Source organism: Suricata suricatta, chromosome 6 (assembly GCF_006229205.1).
Source record: "Suricata suricatta isolate VVHF042 chromosome 6, meerkat_22Aug2017_6uvM2_HiC, whole genome shotgun sequence".
Lineage (NCBI taxonomy): Eukaryota > Metazoa > Chordata > Mammalia > Carnivora > Herpestidae > Suricata > Suricata suricatta.
Window position 1 is genome coordinate 13,422,703 of NC_043705.1, and position 25,817 is coordinate 13,448,519.

General features: G+C 48.1%; 2 protein-coding genes across 5 annotated transcripts in view; both read right to left on the reverse strand.

The window, feature by feature from the left end:
• Positions 1-262: 262 nt before the first annotated feature.
• MRNIP (MRN complex interacting protein) lies at positions 263-19,040 on the reverse strand. Of its 4 annotated transcripts, none has more exons than XM_029941661.1 (7): positions 18,945-19,040; positions 15,631-15,690; positions 11,025-11,031; positions 7,392-7,467; positions 6,154-6,305; positions 5,389-5,476; positions 263-1,066 (listed from the first exon to the last, which is right to left on the reverse strand). In XM_029941661.1, exons 1-7 carry the CDS (start codon positions 19,012-19,014, stop codon positions 590-592), a joined length of 930 nt encoding a protein of 309 aa, XP_029797521.1. In that variant the 5' UTR covers positions 19,015-19,040; the 3' UTR covers positions 263-589. The 4 variants fall into 4 exon arrangements, with proteins under 4 accessions (XP_029797521.1, XP_029797520.1, XP_029797519.1 ...); XM_029941660.1 differs by lacking the exon at positions 18,945-19,040 and adding an exon at positions 18,290-18,396; XM_029941659.1 differs by lacking the exon at positions 18,945-19,040 and adding an exon at positions 18,290-18,396 and having other exon boundaries at positions 10,943-11,031.
• A 2,736-nt stretch (positions 19,041-21,776) lies between these two features.
• Positions 21,777-25,817, reverse strand: part of TBC1D9B (TBC1 domain family member 9B) — a 40,296-nt gene continuing 36,255 nt past the window's right edge. The window contains exons 19-21 of the mRNA XM_029941149.1: positions 25,525-25,587; positions 24,846-24,952; positions 21,777-23,800 (exon numbers count right to left, since the gene is read on the reverse strand). Coding sequence (XP_029797009.1) covers positions 23,111-23,800; positions 24,846-24,952; positions 25,525-25,587 — 860 coding nt within the window. The 3' untranslated portion in view covers positions 21,777-23,110. The remainder of the gene's footprint in view (positions 23,801-24,845; positions 24,953-25,524; positions 25,588-25,817) is intronic.

The window sequence follows — 25,817 nt, forward strand, 5'->3', positions numbered from 1 at the left end:
GGGAGGATCCAAAGTAGGCTGCACGCTGATGGCACAGAGCCCAGTGTGGGGCTTGACCTCATGAACTGAACTCAAGAGCCAAAGTCAGATGCTCAACCATCTGAGCCACCCAGGCATCCTGTTTTGCTTGTCATACTTTTTTTTTTTTTAATGTTTTATTTATTTTTGAGACAGAGTATGACCAGGGGAGGGTCAGAGGGAGATGCAGAATCCAAAGCAGGTCCCAGGCTCTGAGGTGTCAGCACAGAGCCCAATACAGGGCTCGAACCCACAAACGTGAGATTATGACCTGAGCCGAAGCTGGACGCTTAACTGATTGAGCTACCCAGGCGCCCTGTGTTTCATTCTTGACAGGACTGGGGATGACTTATGGGAACTCTTTTTAAAACAAGTATTTAATCTGTACAATCAATGTGGGACTTGAACTAATGATCCTGAGATTGAGTCACATGCTCTTCCTACCGAGCCAGCCAGGTGCCCCAATTTATGGGAACTATTTAAAAGGTACCTGGGGAGCCCCCTTTCCAGTGGCCAAGAGGTCTGATTCGCTCCTAGCAAAGATGTCTGTGTTAATAAGACTAGTTTGAGTTCACAAGTCGTCCTCAAAGTCCTCACCAGTTTTAAAGAGGTCACATAGTCGTACAAATGGGGGCTCCTGTATACCTGTGGCCAGGGGCCCACCCTTTGCCAGAGGACCAGTGTCCTGTGGCTGTTCGGGGGTCTTTACGCAGGGCCTCTGGGACCCGGATGTGAGCGCATGTGTGGGCCCGGGAAGCTCGGGTGCGTCACGGGGCCTGCTGGGGCACACTTCCCTTGGGGTCTGGGCCCTAAGGGCACCCTGTTCAGCCCATGCCACCCCTGCTGGCCTGGGATCTCTGTGCAGGGGGACTGGGGGCTCCATGTCCACACGTGGGCTGTGGCTAGGTGGCAGAAGGAATCGTTCCCACTTGGAAGACGTGGTCCTGACATGGGCGAGGCCTGCAGGATCCCCAAGAGGAATGGAAAGCTCCCTGGTGTCCTTGTGACTGTTTTCCTCTTGGACCTTCCCCATCAGGCCGGTGCGGTCCTGCAACGGAAACGAGCAAAGATGGTCAGGTCTTCTGTTCAGAACAAGTGCGGGGGGCCCAGCAGGGCCCAGGGATGGGGGAGAGGGTCCGTGTGCCTGCACTGCTGCTTCCTCCGCCTCATGTGCTCCCACTTTTCACTGTGTTCTGCCTGCTTGCCAGTTCTCGGGCTGGCTGCTAGGAACCGGTTTTCATTTTGTGGTTTGGCAAAGCAGGGTGAATAAATGCCCTCACCTCAGATCCTCTGCCAGACTCCATAGCCAGGCTTTCCAGAAGAGTATTTCCATGGGCCCTTAGAATCAGGTGAGAGGGGGCCTGAGAGGAGGGGTGAGCAGGAAGGGCTGGGCGTGAGAGCATCTAGAAAGGGACTGTCCTGTCTGCTCACTGCCAGGCATATGGGACCATCTCTCCAGAGCTGCAGGGAGGGTTTGAAGCTGGAGGACTGGCTGCACCGGACAGCAGCAGGTGACAGGAGCCAAGATGCACCAGGACCACGGTTTGAGCCCCTACAAAGGCAATCGGAGCAGGCACAGGGCGGTGGGGAAGAGGCTCGTGCTCAGTTGTTGGAGCCGAGATGACCTCTGCCCCGGACTCTGGGACCACGTCCTCGTGCAGCCTTAGCTGCTCACCTGCAGACCAACCGTGCCCGAGCGAGCATCCCACGTGACAAAGCAACTGAGGGACCAGTACATTAGTAACTTATTTTTCCAGGACTTTGAGATTCAGGGCCACACAGCTAGATAGTGGCAAACGCCCTGCCCTGTGAAGCTGGCCAGGCTGACCTTGGCCCAGCAGAGGTCCTCTGCCTTTGTGCCTGTGGCTCAGGTGAAAGAAGAAAGCAAAGTCTGTATTCCGTGACCTTTCGAGTGCAGCGGGGTTGGCTAGATTTGAAGCACCAAGAATGAGCAGAAGCGTGGGAGGGGCGCGTGAGCCCGGTAGGAACCAAGCCCCAGGAGGGACTGGCCACAAATGGGCGGGGTCAGACCCCACACCAGACACCCCTGGCCTTGGGGACCTCTGCACCGGGAAGACCAGTCCTATATAACATCTGGCTTTGTAAATCTGGGGCTTAGCACTAAGAGCTGGTGAGTGACAGGAAACCAAGTCCCTGTCTGCAGAGAGCCAACACGGCACTGAAACTGCAGTTTGAGAAGCACCTGAGTGTGGATGTGCAGATATTAGTTACCTAATTTTAGGATGTGTGCTGGAGGGGCAGGGGTCCGCAGGAGCCCTGCTGGAGCAAAGTGCTGGTGGGCACCCCTTCACCTGCCCCGCCCCCGCCAGGATCACGGGGTGCGCGTGGGAGCAGGCCCTGTCCCCACACACTTGTGCCGTGCGCCCGCTCCAGCCCTCCCCGGCAGTCTTGAGCTCTGGCAAACATGTAAAGAGTTCATACCTATTCTCTTCACACTATTCCAAAAACTAGAAGAGGAAAGAAAACCTCTACATTCATTAAGAGCATTGTATCAGCATTACCCTGATACCAAAACGAGAAAGGCACTGCAAGAAAAGAAAATTATGGACCAAAATCCCTGATGAACACAGATGCAAAAATCATCAACAAAATCTTAGCAAACCAAATTCGGCAATATGTTAAAAGGACCATCATTCACCAGGATGAGTCCAGGCTTTATTACAGGTGCGCCAGGGCGGTTCCGTGTTCACAGCTCAATGTGCTACATCGCATCAACAAGGGAAGGGTAACCACCAAATGGTCATTCCCAATAGATGCATAAAGACCATCCGACAAAGTACAACATCTGTTCATGACAAAACAAATCTCAACAGAATGGGTTGAGAGAAAACAAACTTCAACACAAGGAAGGCCATATTATGTCAAGCCCGCAGTTAAAACAGCCTCCTGGATGGTGCACAGTGGAAGCTTTTCCTCTGACCCTTCAGGGCCACGACCGGGACGCCCACGTTCTGTCCGACGGTAGCAGACAGGAAAAAAGGCGTTCAAATGGGTGAAGAAAAACTGTCACTATTAGCCCATGACATGATACTCCACAGAGAACACTCCAAAGGCTCCACCTCGGAACTAGCAGAATAAATGAATTTGGTGAAGTCGCAGAAATCTGTGTTCCTATACACTAATAATAACCTAACAAATTAAGAAAACAATCCCACTTATGACTGCATCAAAAAGAATAAAACACCTAGGAATAAATTTAACCGAGGAGCTCCCGGGAAAGACCTATATTCTGTAAGGCAGTGATAAAAGCGACCGAAGATGACAGAAACAAATGGCATGATAAACTATGTTCAGGGACTAGAAGGATTGACACGGTTCTGTGCTACCCTTGCAATCTATGAAATTCAGTGCAATCCACACGAAAATACCATTTTTCACAGAACTCAAATAATCCAAAAGACCCTGAATAGCAAAAGCAAACTTGAGAAAGAAAAACAAAGCTGGAGGTAGATCATAGATTTCAAAATACACTACAAAGTATAGTAATCAAAATTGTATGGTACTAGCATAAAAATATAGACACAGAGATCAATGGAACAGAATAGAAAATCCAGAAATCCATGGTTATATGGTCGGTTAGTCAAGGACAAAGAAGGCAAGAATATACAGTGGGGAAAAGACAGTCTCTTCAGTGAAGGCTGGTGGGAAAACTGGACCATTTACTTATATATAAAAAACTAAACAAAATGGGTTAAAGACCTCCTAGGCACACCTGAGTGGCTCAGCTGGTTAAGTGTCCAACTCTTAATTTCGGCTCAGGTCATGATCTCACGGTTCATGAGTTTGTGCACTGCATCGGGCTCTGCGCTGACAGCATGGGGATGTTGGGGATTCTCAAAAGCAAAAAAAAAATGCTGGGAGTACATAAAAATAAAAAGCTTTTCCATAGTGAAGAAAGACATTAACAAAATGAAAAGGCAATGTACTGAATGGAATAAGATATTTGCAAATAACATCTGAAAAGGGGTTATTATCCCTAATATATAAAGAACTTAGACTACAACTCAACACCAAAAAGCCAAATAATCCACAAATAATCCAGTTAAAAAATTCACAGAGGCCCAAATAGACCCTTTCCCAAAGAAGACATACAGATGGCCAACAGACACAGGAAAAGATGCCCAACGTTGTTAATTATCAGGGAAATGCAAATCAGAACCACAATGAAACATGATCTCACACGTGTCAGAATGAGCAGTGTGAAGGGCAAGGAATGACAAGTGCTGGGGAGGACGTGGAGGAAAGGGAGCCCAGCGCACTGCTGGCTGGAGTGTAAACTGGCGCGGCCGCAGGGGAAAGCTGTATGGAATTTCCTCAAATAATTAAAAATAGAAAAATACCATGTGATCCAGTAATTTCATTACCCAAAGAAAGCAAAAACACTAATTCAAACAAATATATGCACCCCTATGTTTACTGCAACATTATTTATAAGAGCCAAGATATGGAAACAGCACAAGTGTCCCTTGATACATGAATAAGATGTGGTATATATATATTACTTGGCCATAAAAAAGGATAAATGCAAAAAACTGGTGGTTGCCCAAGGGGAAGGGGATGAGGAGATGGGCAAAATAGGGGAAGGGGATTAGGAGGTACAAACTTAAGTCACAAAGATGAGAAACACAGCACAGGGAATTTAGTCAATCTGACTGTAATAACATACGGTGGCAATGACTGTGCTTATCATGGTGAGCAGCACGGATTCATGTACTGACCCGCCGACTCACTACACCGCACACTGATGTAACTGTGTGCCAGCCATACTTCAGTACTAAAAAGGAACAGGAGCATCTGCTCCTAGGGGAAGATAGTACCTCAATGCAAAAGAACACACTTAGGTAAGTAAAGGCGGGGATGGGAATAGTTCCTTAGAAATCCAGGGCAGGTCCCACGTTGGACAGCCTGACAAAGACCCTCCACTCTACGTAGAAGGAAGAGAAAAGTCCTGACTCAAAAACGCCCTAGTGGCTAACCTTGGTTGATCAAGCTGTCCTTTTGACTAAGAGCTCACATAACTGAGACACTGAGTATGGCAGGGAAACGGTGCAGGCCAGGGAAAGGAGCTGGCTTAAGTCAGAGCAGATAAACACTTGGGTGTAAAGAATTCTGTGTGTGTTTGGGGTGCCCGGGTAGCTCAGCGGTAAGCATCCGACTTCGGCCCAGGTCATATCTCAGGGTGTGTGGGTCCAACCCCAAGTGGGGCTCTGTGCTGACAGCTCAGAGCCTGGAGCCTGGTTCGGATTGGGTGTGTGTCTCTTTCAAAAAATGAATAAACATTAAGAAAAACTCTGTATGTGTTCACTAGCTACTAGGACTAGAAGAGAATCACTGTTCTCATTCACTGACCTTCTGAGGCTCCGAGGGAACCTCGGAGTCACTCGGGTTCCAGACATCAGGGCCGCGGGAAGGGTGGATTGTGCTCTGGCTCCGTTTCCTGGTGGAGACAAAGTGCTGTCAGGGATCTAGTCCTGTCACCTCACAGGGTCCTGATCCTGACTTGGCGGCCACCGGGTGACCTCTGGCACAGGTAGAGCCCTTGTCCCCCATACAGCTTCCCGGTGGCTTCTCTGCTTCCGCTCCACTGCCAAGAACAGGTTGCCCAGCAACATCCAAGGCAGACCATTTCTCCGCTCCATCGCTTGTAGTTGCTAGAAAGTTCCACTGTGAATTGGAATCTCCCTCCCAGTACAGCACTGGCCCTGCGGAGCCGCCTGCCCTGGATCTAGATAAGGCAGCCTCAGCACTGGCAGAAATGCAGAGTAAGCCGACAGGAGGAGATGCCTGGAAGAGGTCAGGTCTTTCCTACCGTAGGTTGCGAGCTCCCAGGCCTGGAGTCTCTGGCCACACTTGACTCTGTCACCTCCTCCTGGAGGTCAGTGCAGTCACCATAAGTGAGCACCATAAAAGGTGCTCATACAGGCACCCCGCACCTCACCTCTGCACGGCAGCACCTGGCACCTGGCGAGGCCATGGAGGGCCCGGTGGAGCCGCCTGCCAGCCAGCGCCACACAAACTTCCCCCCATGCCGCTGGCTGCTAGGGGCCGCGTGTCGCTCCCCCATCAGAGTCACCGTGGGCATGCCGCTGGCGGGGTTAGGGACCAGCTGGGCACCTTTTTCTAGGCAGGCCTGTGTTGAAGGGAGGGTCCAGCTGCTCTGTCCTGGACAAGGGCTGTCTCCTGAAACACTCTCCTTCCATCCCCAGTTCTTCTGAGTCTCCTTCCAGATACTTCAGCCAGCGGCTCTGTGAGGACTGAGGTTTTTCCTACAGGATTAGGAAGTAAGTTTATTCTCAGGACCCATATCCCCCTTGTCACAAAAGGCATTTCACTGGAACGTAGCGGGGAGAGGAGTGTCCTGAGGCACCACTGGGGACAGTGCACACTGGCACAGGCAAGGGAAAGATACAGGGCACAGCTCACCCAAGCATTACAAATGGCCATGCTTCCTGACCTAGGGGTTCCAAACGAAAACGGAGGCACAAAGATGCTCATCAAAGTGATATAAATGAGAGAAAATACACATCGTAGCAAAAATCTGGAAGCAATCCACATGCCCGGCCCTCACGGAATCAACACTGGTTACACCCACTATATTCCGTAGATACCGGACCTCACCGAACACTCCTCAGTAGCGCGAGGATGACGGCAGTGAAGACTCCAGGGTGCACACTGGCATTTCTTGTACTAAATGGTGTAAAATTAAGTCCCTACGTGGACAGACTCGGAAGTACAGAACCCAGTATGTGAGAGTGGCTGGGTTAAGGGGGGTACTTAGGAGCTCTCGTTTATAATAAAAATAGGAAGAGCGAGTGAGCAGATGGACGTTGCCAACGCGATTCTGCACGCGGAGGCGGGCTCTCTCCTCGGGTGGGCAGGGGCCCCCCCCCCGCAGCTGTCCCCCCGCCCCCCCCCCCGCCCCAGGTAGGACACAGCGTTCCTCGGATGCACCAATGGCGTCACGTCCTCAGTCACTCAAGTCTTACCCACACTGCCCAGCCAACACTGCTCTCCTCGGCCCTGGGACAGAAAGCTGGCCGTGAGCCCTGCTGGGAGGCCCGGTGCGGAGAAAGGGAACCCGCCAGCCCTACCACAGCCCCCTCTCCCTGTCAGACGTGGGCCCAGAGCGCTGCGCTACCAGGGGGCAAGCTCTCCCAGCCAACGACGAGGCCCCTTTTGGAACACTGTAATTACCGGTGCACACGGCCCCTTACAAAAGGGGAACGTTTGCTCCTTTTTGTGTTCCCAGTAGCTTTAAGGCAAGTGCCCGTGACTGAGAGCACTGCTGAACAAAAGACCGACAGATGAATAAATGGAGCCCCTCAGTGACACGGAGACAGTCGCTGGCTCACCTGCGGACCCGCATGGTCGGCCTGCTGGGGCCCTGTGTCTTCCTCTCCATCAACATTTACAGGTTCTTCCAGAGACCTTAGTGAAAGATTGTACATATGTCCTTAGTAAAATGACCAGCAAGACGAAGGGCAAGGAGATGAGAACAGCGGGATGTAAACACTTGACAATGGTCATCAAAGGCTGTTCTAGGGGATCTTAGGATCTCATTTCTTTTGTTCTGATGTAGTTCAGAAGGCCTGGGCAAAGGGACCATTTCCTCTTCGGTCAAGCCCTCCGTCAACAGGAAAGGTGACACAGGGCAGACTCTTAACCCAGAGAGACCAGAGTTTGCATCCTGGCTTTGCCAATGGCTGGCGGTCACCGTCACAGTGTGACTTGGGGTTCATCCTTTTACCCCGTTTTCCTCATCCACAAACGAAGACAGTCCTGCGTGGGTGACCGCAATGACGACACGTGTGCACGTGCCTGTTGAGGGCCTGGCGCATGGAGAGTGATGTCAGCCGAGCTCCTCAGCAGAGTCCCTCCTGTCAGCAATGGAGACGTCTCCACTGCACAGGGTCATACAAGCCTTCCTAGTTGTACCGCAACCCTTACGAGCCTGCAGAGGCACTGCATGCGTCACGGGGAGAGGGAAGAGGAACATAAAGAAGAGTGGGGAGCCAGAGCTGCCGTGGTCTCCACTGGGACTGAAGGGCAGTGAAAACACCCACCGTGCCAGGGCTGGAGGTTAGCGCAAGCCACTCAGGGTGGCTATGTCACACCATCAAGCGGGCATTCTCTCTGGTGAGCTGTGCGAACCCCAACTCTGCCAAATGTGGGCGTCTGTACTTGAGTCTCTTCATCTATACGCAGAAGCCAATGATGTTCACAGGGTGATGACGCCGAGGAAATGAGATCACGCACACGAAACACCTGCCCTGCCACATGGCTGATAATCCAGTGGTCACGTGAGCAGCGGCCTACAGCACTGGCCGGAAGTCTGCTCACCTTTCTGATTCAAGGAACTCAACCCCATCAATAAAGGACAGCTCTCAACTGTCTGAAGGTACCAGTGTGTCTTCTTGTTTCTGATGTTACCACTGACAAGTCGGGCGTCTGATGTTCCTTTGTGAGTGATCTCCTCTCCAGTTACTCTTCAACTCTTTCCTTTGTCTTCCGTGTTCTGGAATTTCATTATGTTGTCACCTAAGGGTTGTCTAGGTTTTTTTTAACCTTAAAAATTAACTTGAGGTATAACATACACTAAAACTTAAGTGTATAGATGAACTTTGATAAATTGAATCTTTGAAACTATCCCACCAATCAAGATATGGCAAAAATATTTTTGAGATATAATGGACAAGATATTGAACATTCTCATCACCCCTAAAAGTTGGCAATTCTCCTCTCCCCCAGAAAATCACACTGATGGATAATCACACTGATCAATATAGCAGGTAGTCTTCTGTGGCGGTTTCTCTCTTAGCAGCGTCTTTTGAGACGTGCCCACGTCATTTCTGTTGCAGCATGCCATCACATAAAAACATATCAATGTGCTCGTCCATTAACCTTCTCATTTATCCACAAGTCTAGCCTTTCACCAATACTACACTGTCTCAATTACTGCAGCATCACTGTAGATCTTGAAATTAGGCAGAAGTCCTCCAGCTTTGTTCTTATCAGAATTGTTTTGGTAATTCCAGTACTGCATTTTTATATATATTTTAGGATCAGTTTGCCAATTTTTACAAACAAAACAAAACAAAACAAAACTCCCCCCCAAACCAAAACAACCCACTGGAATTTTGGTTTGGATTAGGTGATCTCTATACCAATCAATTTAGGATAAACCAAGATCTTCACAGTATTGAGTCTTCCAATCCATGAACACAAACTCTTCAGTAATTTAGATCTTTTAATTTCTCCTAGCAATGTTTTAGTTTTTACTGAACAGACCTGACATATATTTGTTATATTTATCCCTAAGTATCTAATTTTTGATACTATTCTAAATGGTATTTGATTTAAAAAATCATTTTCCAATTGTTCATAGCATTTATATAGAAATAATTTAATTTTGTATGTTAACTTTGTATCCTTGTGATCCTGCTAAAGTATTAGGTCTAGTAGCATTTGCTTAGTTTCATTAGGATTTCCTATATCCACAATCATGGTATTTGCAAATAAAATAATGACTCACTCCAGTTTGAGGTTTATTATTTCCTAAATCTAAGAATATAAGCCTTTGATTCTGGAAAATGCTCTAGTCTTTTCTCTTCAAATATTTCCTTTACTCTTTATTTTCTCTTGCTGAACTCTTCCCTTAGCTTCCATGTTTCTCAACTCACATTTTCCACCTTTTTATCTTTCTTTGTTGCACTGTGAATAGTTTCTTCAGATTTAGCTTCCATTTCACCAATTCTCTCTTTAGCTACATTAAATGCTTAACCGGTCCACTGAATTTTTAATTTCAATGATTATACTTTTCATTTCTACCAACTCTTTCTGGATCTTTTTCAAATCTATGTGGTCATTTTTTGAAGTCCTTTGCCTTTTTCTGGTAATCTCCAACATGTGGCTCCAACTCATGACCCTGAGATCACATGTTGTGCCATCAACTGAGCCAGCCAGATACTTGAAGTCCCTTGCTTCTTTTATTATCAACTTTCTCTTTTATTTCATCAACTATATTAAACATTCAGGCCTGGGTTGAAGATGTATGGTCATGAGGGGCTACATTTACCTTTGCTTCCTTGGACAGTTCAAAAATAAATTCTCCACTTGAGGCTTTTCACACAGTGCATGTAGAAGGCTGAAAAGCCATGTGACAGATTTCATGTGTTTATAAAATCCTGGAGAGAGATTTCCCCTCTTTGGCCAGTGCCAACGTCAACATAGGCAGGCTCCCTGCTGCAGAGCGGGTGCAGTTCTAGTTCATCTGTTCATTGTGTAGAGTGTAGTATCTTGGGGATTCAGCATTTTTTTTTTTTGGTTTTATGTTTATTTATTTTGAGAGAGAAAGAAAGAGAGTGAGTGCAAGTGGGGGAAGAGCAGAGATAAAGAGAGGGAGAGAGAGAATCCCAAGCAGGTTCTGTGCTCTCAGCGTAGAATCTGATGTGGGGCTCAATACCACAAACCATGAGATCACAACCTGAGCTGAAATCAAGAGTCGGATGCTTAAATGACCGAGCCACTCAAGGCGCCCCAGGGACGTAGCTTTATGTGGTGGTTTCCTACTGACCCTCCCATGCTGAACAGGCTGGGCTTTGTCTCTTGCACCCCTCCCAGCCATCTACATGAAAGTTCCAGAGCACTAGGCTTCAATTGCCTCAAGAGCCCAGGTACTTACTCTCTGAATTTTGGCTTTTGCTTCACTTTTAACTTCTGATATTTCATTTATTTCCTTATCATATTATAGTTGGAATTTTTAGTTATTTGCAGTTGGAAGATTGTTAGGGTAATTAATTACCATATGCAAATCTAAGAGCTTTCTCCATAGTATATTTCTACTAACCACTCAAGATAAACACAGGGCAAGATAAGATAACTGTGCCTTTTCAAACAACTGTACCCGAGTGACATCTCTGAAATCTGTCCCTGCAGCAGATTTAATTTTTGGACATGGCGTCTACAGTCAGCACTGGAACCCTCACCGTAAGTCTGAAAAACAAAAACATATTAAGTTTAAAAAATGTTGCTAGGGTACTGAGAAACAGACCCATTAGTGATGCACCTCCGAAAGGAGACAGTTCTACTTTGTAAGGCCCAAGTACACCACGCAGAAATTCTAATGACTGACCGCTGTGCCTGGAGTAGTTGATTTACAAACTAACAGTCTTGGGAACTAACAGTTCTGGTCTATCTGACTCTCCTTCTAGTGCTTAGCCCTCTACACATCAAAGACAAACTACGCCCCAAGTCCCACACAAAATGCTTAATAAACATGAATAAGAAATTGAAGAGATGTAGCTGGAACCACCAATAAACATACGATAGGATACTTCTGTTTGCTGATAATCTAAAGACCATAAAATAAGATGAAGTACTTTTTTTTTTCCCACTTAGCAGTTACTCATTTGCTTAATAATATTTATTGAGCACCTATTACATGCTAGGCTCCTGGAGTAGTTAAGGACCATACAGTGCAGAAGTGGACAAAAATCAGTCATTGTGCAGCATACATTCTAGTGAGAGGAGACAGACAGTAAACACGTGGCCATCAGATGAAGAGAAGTACTGGCAAGGAAAATAAGGCAATGAAAGGGGGGGAGGTGGTGTGGGGACAGAGTAGACAATTTTATACAGAGGATTCAGGGAATAGATCAGTAAGGTGACCTTTGAGCACAAAATAGGAAGAGATGAGGGCAGAAGCCACATAGATAGCTGGGGGAAACCTTTCAGCAGAAGTAATGAAACAGACACGAGGGCAAAGACTCTGAGCCTGTGAAGGAAAAGTAAGGAGGCCACGTGGCTAGAGCTGGGTGGTCCGGGGAAACAGGTAGGAGAGGAGGTCTGAATGTATTATACTCTACTATAAGCAGAGTCAGCCTCAATGAGACCTGTTCTGATATTGCCATATTGACATTAAAAATTTTTATTATTTGAAAATGTTAATAACCTTATCTTTGGAAGGCAGCTAGGTTCACCACTGTACCACCAATGCTCAATAGCCTTATCTTTGAACTTGTGTAAGTCAAGTCTGATAGGACAATGGAGCACGTCCATAAGCAGAGAAGATAAATACACTACACAAGTCCATTGTTCTTGGCTACACCATTTGCATACAGCCTGCTCAAAGACCCAGGAGCACAGAATTAAAGTGGATTCACAATATGTGGGAGTGTTCACTGAGACTCTAAGTGTAGACAGTAAGTGTCTGGCGTCTACCCCTGAGTATGTGGGGAGCACCCAGTACCTGAGAGGCCAGGCTTTCCACAGGAACAAGAACTTGCTTCAGATACAGAAAGAAGTAGGATGTTTTAAGAATGCATGAAACAGGGGCACCTGGGTGGCTCAGTCGGTTGAGCATCCGACTTCGGCTCAAATCATGATCTCACGGTTCGTGGGTTCAAGCCCTTCATCGGGCTCTGTGATGACCGCTAGCTCAGAACCTGGAGCCTGCTTCAGATTCTCTCTCTCTCTGCCCCTCCCGTCTCCATCTCTCAAAAATAAATAAATGTAAAAATAAATTAGTAAATAAATAAAGAATACATGAAACAATCAAGGAACCCTATCATATCTTTTTTTTATTCCTGTTACTTGCTTGGAACAGCTGATCACTTATGGTGAAAATGACGACGTGGAAGGAAAGGGGACGACGGGGAGACCCTTGTTCCTTTCCCTCTCGGTCCTTCCTTAGGCATCAGCGAGCTGATGGAGAGGGTGGGGAGAAGGGGCCAGTACGAGGAGTAAAAGAGCGGAGGTAATTTTGTGCATGTCCACTGTTGCAGTAAGAATGAAATACACAGGCATGTATGAGCTCCAAAGTACAGATTGGGCAATTTTGATGATTCTACATATATATATATATAGTAAATGCTCTTACAGTATTCTACAGATACGCTTTTTTTTTTTTTTTAAAGTAGGCTTCACACTTAGCACGGAGCCCACTGTGGGGCCTGAACTCTTGACCCTGAGATCAAGACCTGAGCTAAGATCAAGGGTCAGTTGCTTAAACCAACTGAGCCATCCAGGAGCCCCTAGACTAAACACTCTTTGTATTTTAAACTAGTGCTGCACAATAATAATGCTAATAATTTAAAAATATTAGTTTTTTACTTAGGAAGACATTCAACAGTAAATAAAAGACAGTATGAAAAGTCATGAGAGACAAGGAAAGAAAGGAAAAGCTTAATATTTTAGTACTTATAGTAGCTATTTTTTCTGCTTTTGAACAAGGGGCCCCGCAATTTCAATTTGTCCCAGGAGCACTTGGTCCTGTCTGTAGGACCATGGATCTTGCTAGAACCTGGAAGGCTGGGGTGAGTGACCTCACCCAGTGCGTGTTAGCAGGGCCTTCGGCTGCGGTGCTGAGGGCAGACTGCATGGCCCACACAGGGGGATGGCAGGAGGGTGCCGCAAACACTGACGTGGCTCAGACCACTGTAGTAACACGTGGTCATTCTGGGTACATCCTGAAAGTAGAGCTGACAAAATCTATTGATGGACTGGAGGAAGTGTTTAAGGAAAAAAAAAAGAGTCAGGGGGGGCTTCCAGGTTTTTAGCCCAGACAACTAACAAGGACTTGGCACATAGGAGACAGGGAAGGCTGTGGGGGAGCAGGTGGGGGAGGTGAGGTGAGGCCTTCTGCTTGGAAAGGTGGGTTCGGGATGCCCAGCAGAGATGGCTCCGGGGCAGGCTGGGGTCTGAGACAGACGTTCCCTAACTGTCAGGTGACCTCACCGCAGACCCCCGAGGGAGTGTCACTAGAGAAGAGGCCAACAGACTGAGTACCAGAGCATTCTCACATTTACATGTTGGGGAGATGGGAACAAACTGGCAAAGAGGACAGAAAGACAGCCAGAGACAGCAGGAGAGCCAGGAGTGGGATAGCTGGAGGTGCAGGTGAAGACAAGTGTTTCAGTGACAAACTATGACAGACGCTACCAATAGGTCAAGTCACTGGGGGAGAACTCACGACTGTTTTTAGCAAATGGAGAGCCCTACTGACTTGGACACGAGCAATTTTACTGGACTGTAGGGAATGAAAGCGTCGCTGGGGCAAGTTCTGGCAAGAACAGGAGGGAACCGCGAACGGAAGGGCAAAGCTTTAAAAGATGTTAGGTGGCAGTGTGTACGCTTGCCAGCACGGCGGGCACCACTGGCTGAACACGGAGATGCATTCTCCTGTCATCTGGCCACAGACGGGGCTACACTTTCTAGTCTTCCTTGCAATCAGGTGTGGTCTTCGGACTAGGTTCTTTCTAGTGGGAGGTGAGCCATTTCCGGGCCTGGCCCCTCAAAGCCTCCTGTTTAGCTCCTTCGTGCTCTTGCCCTTCAGTGGCTCCAGGCAGCAGGAGACAGGCCTGGGGAGTGACAGAACTTCAAGATGAAAGGAGCTCGGGTCCCTGAATGACCACACCAAGGACGGCTGCCCTGCTGATCCCAATTCCTCCCAGGACTGTTACAAGAACAAGAGCAACAACTTCTTCTTTTTTATTTTTACTTTTTATGTTTTCTTTATTATTGAGACAGAGAGAAACAAAGCATGAGTAGGGGACAGTCAGAGAGAGAGGGAGACACAGAATCTGAAGCAGGCTCCAGGCCCCTTTCTTCTTTTTTAAAGTTTAATTATTTATTTTCAGTAATCTCTACACCCGACATGGGGCTCAAACTCCTGACCCTGTGTACACAAATTGCATGCTCTTCCGACTAAGCCAGCCAGGCACCCCACTGAGAGAAAGAACTTCTACTGTGTTAAGCCACCACAATTTTGTCACAGTGGCCTAGACTACCATAAGCCACATACCACTGCGCATGCATGGTGGCGCTGGGAGGAAGGTGGAGTCTCCTCAAGGAGAATTTAGAAATATGTGCTGACATTAAAAGCAAGCAGGAGTCACTAGCTCACCGCAGCTCATGAGCCAGCCCCTTGCCTTCTGAGACCCAGTCTTGGGGTGGGCCTCAGTACTGCTGGCCAGTGAGCCGATCGCCCCACTTCTACCATCCCAGCTGGCTGGACCAAAAGTGACATCTGGGTCAAATGGGCCAATCAGATTGCTTCTCCCCGTTTATGAATTGGGACTTAGCTATTCCAGTTGGCTTGAAGTGAGAGTCAGTGGTCTGTGGGTGGGTGTGTCACTGTGCACTATCTGGAGAAGGAGAGGAGGCGGGGGAGGGGAAGGACCGCTGGCTCTGGTCCTCTTCTTACAGGTCCCTGCATGTTCCCTGCACTGTGCTCAATCTAGTTTCAAATGACCAGTGTGTGCGCATCAGTTTCTCTTCCTCGTCCACACGAGCAAATCTGTGAGAGCAAGAATGACAAAGCTTTTTTACCTTCTCTTGTCTCTCCTGTGCCTCCACACAGAAAGTACTCCACAAATACTTGCTGACTGACTCAACAGATGAACGTAACTCCCACGCACTGCTCCATCCATTTCACTTCCTGAAGGAACAGGAACTTAGGGAGCAGAAGTTCTTTATCTAGTGAACTCGGTCCCAGTACTGGGTGCTGGGACTCCATGAAAAACACGCTCCTGCAGGGCTGGGCCCACCTGCTTTCTCGCATGGGAATTAGATACCGTGCTGCTCAAGACTCACCCGCAAAAATGACTGCTTCTCTCCACAAGCTTTGCATGTCCACTTGAGACTCTTCTTCTCCTACAATGAAATTTCAGAAACGTGGCTTAGATAATTATTTAAAACAGGTGAAACTGAATCAGAAATAATGATCTGAAAAGATGAATGGAAAAGAATAAAAGTAAAAACCAACATATATGTATAAACAGCTGGTAAATTATAAAGGTGGCATTTTAGGAGTGAGGAAAAAACAGACTATTTAATAAATGGTGCTGGAAAACTGGCTATCCATATGAAAGTCTTGTTAGATCTCTACTACCTGTGGTTAGCAAAAATAATTCCACATTTATTTTCAATTATTGGCAAATTAACTAGATGGGTTCTCTCTTAACAGGATAAAATACCTTACATTCAGGTCTAAAATTGCAGAATCACTACCAGCACTCCCATGAAAATCAAGAACAAGCCAAGAATCCCCACTACTATTTACCATTGTTATTTTATTTTTTTTAATGTTTATTTTTGAGACAGAGACGGAGCATGAGTGGGGGAGGGGCAGAGAGAGGAAGACGCAGAATCTGAATTAGGCTCCAGTTCTGTCAGTACAGAGCCCAGTGTGGGGCTCGAACCCACAAACTGTGAGATCATGACTTGAGGCAAAGTTGGAAGCTTAACCGACTGAGCCACCCAGGCACCCCGCCATTGTTATTTTCTACGAATGGAATTAGAAAAAAAAAAAGTAGTAAGAGGCAATGAAAACTGGAGAGGAAAATATTATCGTTTTCTTTTTTACCTGAAAATTCAAGAAAATCAAATGAAAAACCACTAAGAACAACCTAATATGGTGGGGAAAAGTACAAAGTTAATACAGCCTGAAAAGTTAATAGTTTTTATATAAGTAATTATCTAGTTAGAAAAGGTAACAGAAGAGTCCATTTATAACAGCAACAAAGAAAATGTTATCAAAAGGCACCAAAGTTGTTTGAAAAAATGGAATGGAGTGGCATGCTTAACATCAAAAACATGCCTGGGTTGAGTCATAAAAATTAATATGAGCATGATCCTAATTTAAAAACCACTGTTTTTTTTGGTCAAGTACCCAATAGGATTCTAAGGAGAATAAGCAGCATCTCTGACATATTTATGTGGGCAAGTCCTATAATTCATCTAATTCTCCAGGAGTGATACTCAAACACCATAAAAATGCTTTCTATGGGTACATCAGCAAGTAAGAAATGGACTTAAAAAAAAGGGGGGGTCTGGAAGGATACATGGTAACTGGCTAGCTCAGGGGCGTCTGGAGAGAGACAGTGTGGTTTAACAGGATTTTTGCAATCAGATAGCCCTGCATCTGACATTTATTAGACCACTTGGTTTCTCTGGATTGCTGTAATCCTATCTCTGTAAAATAAAAATGATATGATACTTAATCCAGAGGTTGTCTGAAATTAAAGGGGATGTGTGAAATGGCCATATGTGCAATTAAACTAGTTTTTTAAATAAATGTTTTATTGATTTTTTTGAGAGACAGTGAGAGCAGAGGAGGGACAAAGAGAGGGAGAGACAGAATCCGAAGACAGGCTTCAGGCTCTGAGCTAGCTATAAGCCTGATGTGGACTCGAACCCACGAACCCTGAGATCATGACCTGAGCGAAGTCGACATTCAATCGACTGAGCCACCCAGGTGTCCCTGTAATTAAACTGTTAACTCTTTTCCTCCTTTAATTTCAAATCACTTTTCATAGTTGAAAATGACCATGACCATGACAGTGTGTACTACAGTATATTTGTAGAATAATTTAAACCTGGAAATGATTTCTATTTAATCTCAATTCCTAAAACATAGTCCAAAAAATGAAGCAAGTAAACAACTTCTGAGTCCCCAAAGACCCCTTACAGTCTCAGCGAGCTTACAGGTGCATACATTTTGAAGTTTGAGGTTATCCTTTTTCAGGTCACGGTAGATTGGCAGATAACTAGGGGTAAGAGAGGACTATCAGAAGCAGATAACACTTTGACAGGAGTGTTAGGAGACATCAAGCAGGAAGAGGAAATACTATCCAGGAAAAAAGAGGTTAAGTGACATCCCGTAAATTGCATCTTGAAAGCTTGGGTAGCAGTATGTTTTAGAAATACCGATTATCCTGTTTAAAATATTCATGCGCGGGTTGTTTACACTCTGGGAAATAGACATTGCGGTCGCGGATGGAGACGCCGTCGGAGCCAAACAGTGACAGCAGGGGACGCCCGTTCGTGTCTCAGTTTTAAAATCGGTCATCTCCCTAGTATTTAAATTAAAAAAGAGTCACTTTTGGAGCTAGGCTCTACAAAAAAAAGGCTATGTTCAATCTCGCTTTCCCGACTATCAGCAAGAAGTCACGAGGCCGCATCCTCAGAAACCATCGCCCCTGGTTCCGGTTCCTACAAATCTTTTACAACAGCCATGTCGAAAACTAAAAAAAGAAAGTCCACAACCACGTTATGAAGAGATATCAAAACCCAGTCCTCAAGGCCAGTCATCGTCACGTGTCCGGGCCTCGGGGAGACCCAAACAACCGCGGGAGGCGGCGGCCACGCCTGAGAGCAAGGCACCGGAAGGAGGCAGGGCACCCCGCGGCCTCGCCAAGTCCCGCACGCCGTCCCCGCGCCCGGAGGAGGGGGAGGCCAGTGCCCACCCCACCTGGTGCGCCTGGAAGAGGCGGCAGCTGCAGCAGCGCAGCACCCGAAACCTCTGAGGCGCCATCATTGGGGCCGCCGTCACCGCTACGCATGCGTCCGGTTCCCTTGTCCGACTCAACTACACCCCCCCCCCCCACACGTTCAGGGTCCTCTAGAGCCCCGCGCCTCGCCTGCGCATGCGCCTACGCTTCGGTCGGCCCCGGCCCCGCCCCCACCACGTTTTCGGGCTTCTCTAGCCCGCGGATCGTCTCGGCGGTCAGCCGGTGTGCCCGTGACTGTAAGGGAGGGGTCAGGTCCCTCCTGTGCGGTGGGGTGGGGAGTTGTTTGGGGTTTGCGTCGGCCTGGTCACCGACGTGCTATCTGAACCGGACCGGCTCCTGTCTGAGTAAGTCCGCATCTCTGCTTAGGCGCGCTGCCAAGATTAAAGTTGCAAGGGCAAGGCTTCCAGCCGCTGCCCGAGTCGGGCCTTTGCCTTAACCATTCCCTCTGCGGCTTCTAGTAGCCGACTGGGAGGGGGAGGGCGCCTCTCCGCTCCGTCCCACCCCTTGGGTCTCATGGTTGGGCGTTGCAGGACCTCTGGGCAGAGGCGGCCGGGTAATCTTTGAGCCCGAGCCCCGGGGGCCACAAAACAGGCAGTAGACCAGCCCCACGCTTACCGGAGAGACAAGAGGAGGCCGAAAACGAAACCAGCCCCTCCTGCAGTCCCGAAGAAGGTCCCACTGACATCCACTTTGGAAGGTGGAGGAGCAGGGCCGAGTAACGCACCCCTTCTGTATACCAACCGCTCTGGGACCCTAGTGCTAGACCGTCAAGACGTTCCACGTGCGGATAACAAGCCATCTTACTAAAATTATAACACCCTATCTTGACAAGGATGTGGTGAGAGGAACAGGATTCTGGTAGAAGGGTAAATTTAAAACACTTATGGAAAACGATCTGGCAGTTAACCTCTGCAGTAAAAAAATAACTGACTCAGATTATTTATGCATTAGTGTTTACTCTCGTGTAACAGAAAAAAATGGAAATAAACGTGCTAAAGAATGGTTGCCTATGGCAACCCAGCAAGTCCATTACCGAGAATCTGAATTTGACATGAAAATGCTGGCAATATGTATCAATGGGAACCAAAGAAGTTACAAGAGTACATAACTTCAGTTAGCTAAACCAGGCATTATTTATTTCCAGGGGTGGGAGCTTACGGTTATATGATTTAACATTTTAAAAAATTTTAGGTTTTCCAAATATTGCACGATACCGTATGTTAGAAAAAAACCAAATTTGTTTACAAATGCTGTTTCAGAGGCTGAATTTACAAATGGATTGTGACCAGACCACATATGACCACTTGCATAGCAACGACCCCCAACCTCCAAAACCAATCTACAACCTCTAGAGCAGACAGTCCTTAGTCAATGACTGCCAATTTCCCTGTATTTTGCATTTTGCCTTTCATCTCTGGAAGTTAGCCAGCCTCCCCTTCCCTGCCCACAGTCTCTTAATAGAGCACACCTGAAGCCTTGCCTTGTTTTCATTTATAAGGCTTTCTCACCCCACTACCTGTGAGTCTCTGCCAAGCGATGATGGCTGACTTCTTTTCTGTAACAAGCTCTGGGTAAATAGTCCTGTTCTCCTTTGTGTGGTCTTTATTCCACCTGTCTGAGTTATTGTGGCTGAGAGCAGAAGGCATCTGAAAACAATGTTTTATGCTTGATGAAAAGAGCAGAATAAAAATTTCATGTAAAGTACAAGTTCAACTTTGAAAAAGAGAAAAAAATAAACACAGGGGCCCCTGGGTGGCTCAGTCGGTTGAATGACTCTTGATTTTGGCTCAGGTCGTGATCTCATGGTTCCAGAGACTGAGCCCCGCATGGGCTTCAAGCTGCCTGCTTGGGACTCTTTCTCTCTGCCCCTCTTCCACTCATACTCTCAGTCTCAAAATAAACAAACAGAAAAGCCATAAACACAAAAATACTGAGTAATCTCAAAACTAGGAAAAATTATTTCTCTACTTTTCTGTCTGTATGTTTTCCTTCCTGTAATAAATATGTAATCTTTAAAAACTCATATATTTTGGGGTGCTTTGGGTGGCTTGGTTAAGTGTCTCACTCTTGGATTTGGTTCAGGTCATGATCTCATGGTTCTTGAGACTGAGCTTTATGTATGGCTTCAAGCTGTCTGGGATTCCCTCTCCTTGCTCTCTGCCCCTCCACCTGCTTATACATGCCCTCGTGTAACTATTAAATAAACATTAAAGGGCGCCTAGGTGGCTCAGTTAGTTGGGTGGCCAACTTTGGCTCAGGTCATGGTCTCACGGTTCGTGAGTTTGACAGCTCAGAGCCTGGAGCCTGCTTCAGATTCTGTGTCTCCCTCTCTCTTGGCTCCTCCCCTGTTCGCACTCTGTCTCTCTCTCTCTCAAAAATAAACATTAAAAAATTTTGGGCGACTGGGTGACAGCTCAGCGCCTGGAGCCTGCTTTGGATTCTGTGTGTCACCCTCTCTCTCTGACCCTCCCCTGCTCGCACTGTCTCTCTCTCAAAAAAAAAAAGAATCTGGCTCGGCTCTCTCTACTCCTCCCCCGCTCATGCTCTCTCTGTCTCTCACACAAAAATAAACCTTAAAAATTTTTTTAAACTTTTTATGAAAACCATTAAAATAAACATTAAATAAAATTAAACATTAAAAAATTCATTTTCTTGGGAATTATAAAAATGACTTGGTGTGGTACATCACTTGGTAAGCAGTTTAAAAATATATAATTGTGTTTGCTTACAGGATAAAAAATATTAAAAAAATTTTTTTTTAATGTTTCATTTAGTTTTGAGACAGAGAGACAGAGCATGAGCAGGGAGGGGCAGAGAGAGAGGGAGACACAGAATCTGAAGACAGGCTCCAGGCTCTGAGCTAGCTGTCAGCACAGAGCCTCACGTAGGGCTCGAACCCACGAATGTGAGATCATGACCTGAGCCGAAGTCCGACGCTCAACCGACTGAGCCACCCAGGCGCCCCGATAAAAATATTTTTAAAGCTTTATTTGTAGTCATTTATGTTTTAGTGTTAACTGTTCTGGTTGTTAAATATTTTGAATATCATCACGGGTTGAATGATTAATAGATGAAAGTACTATTGTACATTTTTGTATATTTTATCATATGAAAAGCTAGATTCCTGTTTTATATTCTTCTGTTTAATTTCTTTGGTATATTCTCACATTTAGACTTCTACATGATATAAAACATTTACCCAAATTTCATGCCATTTCAGCCTAATTGATTACACTCAATTTAACACTTTAATCTGCCAATCTTGTGGGATTTTTATGTTATATCTTTGTCTAATTTCATTATGGCCAAAAATATGGTGTTTCTGGTAGGAGCCCTTTGAAATTACTTTATGGCAAAGCATGTGACCTGTTTGTGTAAATACTACAAAGGAAATGACTTTGATTAATGACCTTTTCTTGTTAAGAAAGCAAACAATTATTCATTTTCCTTGATGTTTTGCTGCATTTATTGAGATGTGTGACCCAGCAGTTGTGAACAAGGTAAAATCATGAGACTGTTACTTAAAATACCAGCCAGAAAATCTATAGATAGGAAGTAGGTTAGTGGTTACCTGGCGCTGGGGGTGGGAACAGGGATTGGCTGCACGTGGGTAGGAGGGGTCTTTTTGGGGTGATGGAAATATTCTAAAATTGCATTGTGATGATAGTTCACAACACTGTAAATTTACTAAAAATTATTGAATTATAACTTGAAAACAAGTGAGTTTCATGGTATGTAAATTATGCCTCAATAAAACTATTAAATTAAAAAACCAGTCACAGATGTATCTCCACGTATGGGAGGGCACACACCAGACACCGAGGATCAGTTCTTGCTGCAAAGCCAGGAGGTGCTCTTGGCTCAGCCTGTCACTTGTGGCCCCACAGCCTCCTGTGACCCCAAGTGCTTGCTGCAGCCCTCGGACCCAAGCTGCTATGCCTAGAGCGTGGGGCTTACCCTGTTGGGCAAAGTCAGCTCAGGTCCTGCTGGGCCTGCATCAGCAACTTCTGTGTCCCCAAGCTCCCTGGGGGCCTTGAGCCCCTGTCCCTGGGTTCTGGGTGGGGGTGTCTCAGTACACGGCTTGGCCCCTCACCTGCCTGGCAAGAAGCCAGGAGCCCAAGCAGTAGCTGAGGCCACAGGAAGGCTCTGTACACAGTATGGTATTTTCTTTCAGGGATTTATTAAGGCATTGAGCACAGTGTGGTTTTCAGCCAACTGAAATGAATACAAAGAAATATATCAGGACCTGAGGGATGTGCTTTTAAGGTTAATGGTGAGGCTGACGAGCTGAAAGAGCATCCGGAGTGACGCCGGCGCAGCATTTGCCTCGGCGTGGGAGACACTTCCTGCCTGTGTCCCTCAACAGGGGTTCGGCCTCAGGAGCTCCTTCAAGATCCTACCACTTTGTTGCCCAACAGGCATGTGACCTCCTGCCCGGTGACTCCCCTGGAGTATGCAGCTCAGGGACCCCCCAGTCTCCCCAGGGGTGGAGGGCACGGGGTGGCCTGGCCACAGCATGGGGCACAGAGGCATTGGGCGAGCAGGCCAGGACAGACAGCCTCTGACACTACCTGGGGACCAAGGCGGGTCCCACCAGGTAGGCAGGAAGCGGGGCTGGGAGCCTCTGTCTGGGCCCAAGTGTGGCTCTTGAGCCTTTTTTTTTTTTTTTTTTCCTGATTACAACTCACTGCATCTGGGGAGAACAGGAGGGCTGTGTCCCTAAGGAGAAAAGAGAACAGGAGGGAGGAGGGGGAGGGGAGGAGAGAGAGGCCAGGTCCTGGTCAGCCTGAAACTCCAGACTGTTCAAGGTCACTGGAGGTGCTGAACTGTCTCTCCACCTTCTTTTGGTCCTTGATCTTGAGTCCAATGTCCACCCTCTTCTCAAAGAAGTTCACCAGAACGGACTCCGTCAGGATGGAGGCCAAGATCTGCTCGAAGGAGATGCACCAGTCGGTGTCCACGGTGCCCCCGCAGCGGGCGGTGGCTGGGGGGCTGTGCACCTCCCCGCCCACCAGCACCGTGTCGTCGGCCAGGTCCTCACACTGCAGGGAGCCTGTGCTGACCACTGAGTAGGAGGACATGGACATGTCGTCTTTGGTTTCGTCGTCGGACAGAAGCTGGGGTGGGGAGCCCCGGCCCTCGCCGCCGCCCCCTTCGCCCGCCACCTGGCTCTCCTGTGGAGCTTTCCCAGGGTGGGTGTCTCCCCCGGCTTTGGCCTGGGGGTCACCCGCAGCTGGAGGCTGAAGCTCCGAGTGGGCCGGGTCCTGCGGGGGGTCTGGGGCGGGCAGCTCATCGTCCTCAGGCGCACCGTCCCGGGGCTTCCTGCCCGGCTGCCCGGAAAACTTCTTCCCCACCTCGCCGATGCGGAGTAGGAGGCTCGCCACTGTGGCGATGGCATGGTACAGGTCCTGCTCCATGGGGTCCTCACTGAACATGTTGTACAGCGTCTTGCACAGCTCAATGAACTGCTCCTTTTCAGGGGGGACACAGAAAAGCATCAGGGAGATGGTAAAGGATGCACTGGGCTGGCCTCCGGAGAGCCAGACTGCCCAAGCTGTGCTGTCTTGTTAGTTGTCTCCACACCTGGGCCTCGTCAAGCCATTTCACAGACTGGGACACTGAGGCTCAAAGAGGGAAAGCGACTTGACCAGTATCACACAGCCTTTGAAGAGCTTTCTTTTCCAGCTACCTTTCTTTCAGCTCAGAGGGACTGGGAGTCTTCACTGTCCCTACATCTACTCTGCTAGCAGAGACAGACCGATTTTTACCGTGACTGTGCAAACCCAGTGGCTATAAAGAATTCTTCAGTGTGTTTTGGAGTTGCTTTGAGTTTTTTCTATCTTTGATCAGAGTGGAAGGCACCCTGGGCACCGCCTGGGTCAGTGGAGGGGGTGGGGAGGTCTGATTCCAGGTGGCGCTGACACCAGCCATTCGGGCCTCCCGAGGATGGGATAGCGCCTCCCTCCATGGGGCCCACAGTTCTTCAGGTCGCGGGTGAGAGAGCAGCCAGATCGCAGCGCGCCCCTCCGGGAAGAGCAGGGCCGTGGTCAGGATGCGGTCCCAGAACTGCCTTTGGCCAGATGTCTGCGGCCCTGGCTGCGAGTCCCACGGCAGGAGGCCAGCTCCCAGCCCAGACACCAGCAGAGGGACAGTGGGCCATGGGTGGAGTCAGCCTGTGTGTGCACGGCACCGTGAGGGGCCTGGGAGAAGCAGCGGTGCCGTGAGGCTGTCTAATAGGCCGGACGGTGAGTCTCTGCGTGTCGGAGGCTAACGTCCCCTACTCCCTTTCTGGTACATGGATACCGATCAAATGTGTGCAAGTCATCACCAGGAAACACCACCCAGGCCAAAGCTCTGCAACAACTGGCCTCCTATCCTTCTGGAATTGTCCCTGACTGCTGTCTGACTAGCAGGTGCAGGAGGCTGGCAGGAGAATTTCCACCCTACAAGGGGTGCTGGGAGGGGGGGTGGGCTCCAGCCTTGGAAATGCCTGTTGCGGGCTCTGAATGGGCCTACCTGGTTCATCTTGGGAAGATCCTTAATTGTCTCCTTCTGAACCTCCTTCTCTTTGGCCCACATGCGAAGGTAGTGCCGATAGTCCGGAGGGCTGGTCCCCTTCTCCTCTGTGATTTGGGAGAAAACAAATCTGTCAGATGCAAGAAAGAGCTGGGGGCTGGTAGCAGGTAGCAGGTGGACTTGGTGTCATCTGGCACGGGGTTCCCTGGGCCCTTTTACAAAACACCCTGGTATTTGGGGAGGTGGTGACTGGAAGCACACCCTGGAACATCCAGGTGTCTTCCCTGAGTTATTCTGCTATAATGGGTTTGGCCTGAACTGAAGAAGACCTCAGCCTGTCTTCCCTAAGTTGGGGGCAGAAGCCCATGGAGGCAGGAGGGGGAGAGAGGCTGGGCACCTAGAGGGATCCTGGCAGACAGCAGGCGCCCCAGAGGGAGGTGGTGACGGCAGGGGAAGGGGGAGGGTATTCACAGCTACAAGACAGGCCTGGAGCTGATGAGAATGGCCTCCCCAGGCAGCTAACGGGCCAGGCATTCACCTTTCCACAGGAAGGGCTGTGGTGCCAGGCATGAGTTTGCCGGCTCCCTGGGTGGGGGGCGCCTGTCCTGCGGGGAGGGGCACCCAGACCCCACCGGCCCTAAGATCTCACCAGCGCTGGCCAAGAGTGGCCAGCACGTACCTCCTCTTTTGTCTTGGACATCCTCACTTCCACCTCCTTCTTGTTCTTCCTGCCGTAGTGCTTCTGGACAACCAGAAAAGGACAAGTAGGCAGAGAATGTTCCGGAGTTATGACTATGAACCACTGAGGGCTGTGATCAGTCCAGTCCATTCTCCTGCTGAATGAAAGCACCCCCAAACCCTCCTTCCTCTCTCCCAAAGGAATACAGGTCTCCACACAAGGTGTTTAAGTGAACAGTGAGGAACGTTATGGAGATAAAGCCCAAGAACTCATTTCTGTAGTTTCTGTTGAAG